The following is a 3,884-nucleotide window of genomic DNA, read 5'->3' on the forward strand; positions in this document are numbered from 1 at the left end:
TCAGGCAGTAACACGCCGCGTCAGGCGGTAATACGCCGCGTCAGGCAGTAACACGCCGCGTCAGGCGGTAACACGCCGCGTCAGGCGGTAACACGCCGCGTCAGGCCGTCGAGCCACCGGAGGCGTCGCAGCGCTGCCACTCCCATGAATTGAGCTCGCCGTCTCTCGAACTCTGAGGCTCTTACCTGAAGCCGTGCGAGTGATGTGCGACTTGCTTCTGTGTTGCCGGGAGATACTGGAGAGTGGGCGGGGCTTATCCCTAATGGGGTCGTCCTGAGGGGGGGGCATCACACTCTAAACACAGACAGAACCAAACCAATTAGATTCTACTGGGCTTCAGAACTGGGTCTTAGTTACTAGGCAACCAGCTCAGACTGATCCGGTCCGAGTGGTTCTGAACCGAACCGGGCTGAAGGTTCTGTTTAAACGGGTCAATTTAATCAAATCTTCAGAGTTTAACCTGCAGCTTTGATGAAAGATGGTTCTGACCCAAAAACAGGACAGGAAGCAGAAGCCGGGCCCTGCAGAACCAGAACCTCGGCTGAGGAACCACAGAACCGACGACCCAGATTCTGTTGGGTCAGACCCAGAACCCTGAGGTCCGGTTCTGACCCGATAAGCACCCAGAGGAGGCGGCGAACGCTGCAGCAGGTCAGGGTGATGCTGCAGCCTCCGCCGCTCAGGGAGGGGGGGGGGGGGGGAGAAAGAGAGCAGCGGCCTACCAGAGAAGAGATGGAGGGAGAGGAGGAGGAGGAGGAAGGCTGCAGGAGGCTCTGCTGGGAGGAGGAGGAAGAGGAGGCCTCCTTCTGCAAGAAGGCGCCGGCCGATGCCGACGTCATGTGATAGATGTGCTCAAAGTTGGAGGGGGGGGAGATGAGGGTGTGACGGGAGGAGGAGGAGGAGGAGGGAGAAGGAGAGGGGGAGGGTGAGAGGGAGGTGAGGTCACCAACCTGAACATGAAAGAGAGGAAGAGGAGGAGGAGGAAGGAGTCAGTGATGAACAGAGGAGGAGGAGGAGGAGACGGCATGCAGGGAGGAAGAGGAGGAGAAGGAGGAGGAGTTACCAGGGGGAGGTCCATCAGGACCTGCATGCCGTCTCCTGGTCCCATGTGGGCCACGTGGTTGAAGTTGGTGGGATTGGAGATCATCCTGGACCGCAGCTCCGGGTCCTTCAGCATCTCCCTGGAAACGGAGAAAGAGGCGGAGCTTCAGAGGAAGAACAGAGAACCTTCGCCGTTCTGACCCCCCCATCCTGACCCCCCCCCCGCTCCATCCAGGAGACCCAGAATGGACCGGTTCTGCAGCTCGTTCTAGGACCAGCTGGGTTTTATCTTTAGGAAGCTCTAGAACCATTTCAGGTTTTCCTGTTTGCGCCCCCCCAGCCCCCCAGCCCGGTTCTCACCTCCTCTGCTGGAGCCGCTCCTCCTCAGGAACCTTGAAGAGGAACTTCCTTTTGCTGCGGGTTCGAACCATCAGCTTCCTGCTGTGGTCAGACGTCTGTGGGATGGTGAGGTCTCCCTCTGCAATGGGAGAAGGGTGAGCGGGTTCTGCTGCTTCTGCCGGGTCCAGCAGTGTGGAGGCGCTTACCTGAGGAGGTGTTGCTGAAGTAGACCAGGCGAGGAGGTTCTGAGCTCAGCAGGTTCAGCGTTCCCTCAACATTCAGCGGGCGGAACTGGCGAGAGAGAGAGGCGAGGCTGGTTAGCGGCTCGGGGCTCTGATTGGCCGTCAGAGCGGGGCTCCCATTGGCCGCCGGAGCCGGGCTCCCATTGGCCGCTAGAGCCGGGCTCCCTTTTGGCTGCTGGAGCCGGTCTCCCATTGGTTACCTTGCGGAGACAGATGGTCTGGACCCACTGGCTGCTGTGGATGTCGAACACGTCCACGCCGTACTCGCTGTAGACCGTCAGGTGGAACGAGTTGGAACCTGAGGACAGAACAGAAACATTGGTTCAGCTGGACGTCCCACAGCATGACACTCCAGGCGCCATGCGTCAGAGGGCAAAAGCAGCGACGTACAGCAGGCCAGCGGCGTGGCGGGCCACATCAGCTCTTGGTCCCGGGAGCGCCGGCCCTGTCCGTCCACGTAGACTCCCAGCTGGCTGAAGCAGAGCAGGACCTCGCTGGAGCCCACCTCCAGGGCGTGCAGGGCGTCCATGGGCTGCTGGGACAGGAAGGCCAGAGACGGGTCGCCCGGGTTCACCAGGCTGATGGGGGACGACTCCCCCTGCAGGGCCAGCAGGGCGAAGCCTGACGGGTAGCCCACACACAGCCGGTCCCGCAGCATGCCTAGCCACTGGACCGTGCCTGGAGCCTGCACCTCCCACAGCTTCTTATGGTACGGCTTGGCCCGGGTGATCTCATAGCACTGGACCTGTGGGGGCCACACAGAACCGAGACTTCAGAACCGGACCTCGCACATGGACCTGCGGCGGGTGGGGGCGGCCCTGACCTGACGTTTGGCGGCAGCCAGCAGGCAAGCAGGACCTCCGGGTCGCAGCACCCCTGTGGTCAGAACCTGGCAGTTCTTGGTCTCTGCCAGCTTGGTGTCGAAGGAGGACTCGGCTCCGTCCAGAACCCCCCAGGGGTGAAGGTGGACCTGGCGGTTTCGGCCACAGAGCAGAGCGACGATCTTCTCGTTGGGAATTAGCTCGATCTGATAAACCTTCTTACTGTCTGAGGCTCTGACGATGACTACGGCGAGACGACGAAGAGCAGGTCAGAGACTGAGCGCTCCGCCCAGGGCGTAGATGATAGAGGTCTGTTACTCACCGTCTCTGGTGACCTCCACCACAAACAGTCCGTCCTCCGTTCCCATAGCGATCCGCTCCCTGTCTGCAGGAGGAAGAGACATCAGCCAATCACTGAGCAGAGGGGGCGGGGCTGAGGCGTAACACCGTCCCCATGTGAACTCTTTGAAGCTATAAAAACTGAACGCACTAAATGAGCTCAACGCCCTGAACCCGCTAAACGTAGGGTGACCACCCGTCCCGCGTAGCGCGTGCGCGCACAGCGTTTGAAGCCCAATTCATTCGTCCTGCAAATTGAGACCGTGTCACGCATAATCAATATGAAATATGAAAAAGCTTATGGTCGTCAAGTTGCACTTACTCTCATATGACAGCAGATGGCAGTGAAAGCCCAAATTCATGAGATTAAATGTTTGAAGTCAATTTTTAAACGTCTTTCTACCACTTTTTTGTGGTTTGAATCATCAGTAGCCGGTCTAAACATATTCCAAGAACGCAGCCAGAACGTGCGGTGACGTAAAAAAAGCGCGCTCGCGTAAAATACCAGTTGGAACTGCGCTTTATTGTACTTTTACACTTATGTAGTGAAAGAGAAGGTTCTCCTCAATGCTGCACGCTCCAACAAGAAATACAACTTCAAGAAGAAACCTGAAGGTAAGAAACCTAGATATGTAAGACGCCATTAGTCTAAGATGAAGTTAACATTGCTGGGCGGTCTACAGGGGTGCAAATGCGTCACTTTTAGATCAAAATATATCATTGTTTTGCATAGGATTATATTTTGGAACCTTTTTGTATTGTTTTGTATTGTGATGGTGATGGGTTTGCACTCCTCTGTCTGTACTGGAAAACCATTAGGAAGCTTATCATAAATTAATTCTGTCTCTTATCTTTCTTTCTTATTTTATTCAGATGCTGGTGAAAAGGTTTGAGTCCTAAAGGTGACCCCAGAACACTGAACAGTTTTTTTTTCCTGTTCCTGCTTTTACCAACATCAAGTTCACCATCCTTCCTCCCCTTCTCGTTCTGTGAACCTCTGGAGTCGCGAGTTAAGCCTTTTTTTATTTTTTTTTTACAGTTCCTGTGGTGTAGAGCAACTACAATTCCTGTTAATCCTTTAATTTCAAATTATAATTTATTT

The 3,884-nt window shown here is 55.6% G+C and overlaps 1 protein-coding gene across 1 annotated transcript in view; it reads right to left on the bottom strand.

The window, feature by feature from the left end:
- Positions 1-3,884, bottom strand: part of LOC107104975 (serine/threonine-protein kinase MRCK beta-like) — a 26,653-nt gene that overhangs the window by 4,228 nt on the left and 18,541 nt on the right. The window contains exons 26-33 of the mRNA XM_015405092.1: positions 2,766-2,828; positions 2,446-2,687; positions 2,013-2,367; positions 1,823-1,920; positions 1,587-1,671; positions 1,402-1,519; positions 1,064-1,181; positions 186-294 (exon numbers count right to left, since the gene is read on the bottom strand). Of these exons, the coding sequence (XP_015260578.1) occupies positions 186-294; positions 1,064-1,181; positions 1,402-1,519; positions 1,587-1,671; positions 1,823-1,920; positions 2,013-2,367; positions 2,446-2,687; positions 2,766-2,828 (1,188 nt within the window). The remainder of the gene's footprint in view (positions 1-185; positions 295-1,063; positions 1,182-1,401; positions 1,520-1,586; positions 1,672-1,822; positions 1,921-2,012; positions 2,368-2,445; positions 2,688-2,765; positions 2,829-3,884) is intronic.

Source organism: Cyprinodon variegatus, unplaced genomic scaffold (genome assembly GCF_000732505.1).
Source record: "Cyprinodon variegatus isolate N-32 unplaced genomic scaffold, C_variegatus-1.0 Scaffold1982, whole genome shotgun sequence".
In the NCBI taxonomy this organism is placed as follows: Eukaryota; Metazoa; Chordata; class Actinopteri; order Cyprinodontiformes; family Cyprinodontidae; genus Cyprinodon; species Cyprinodon variegatus.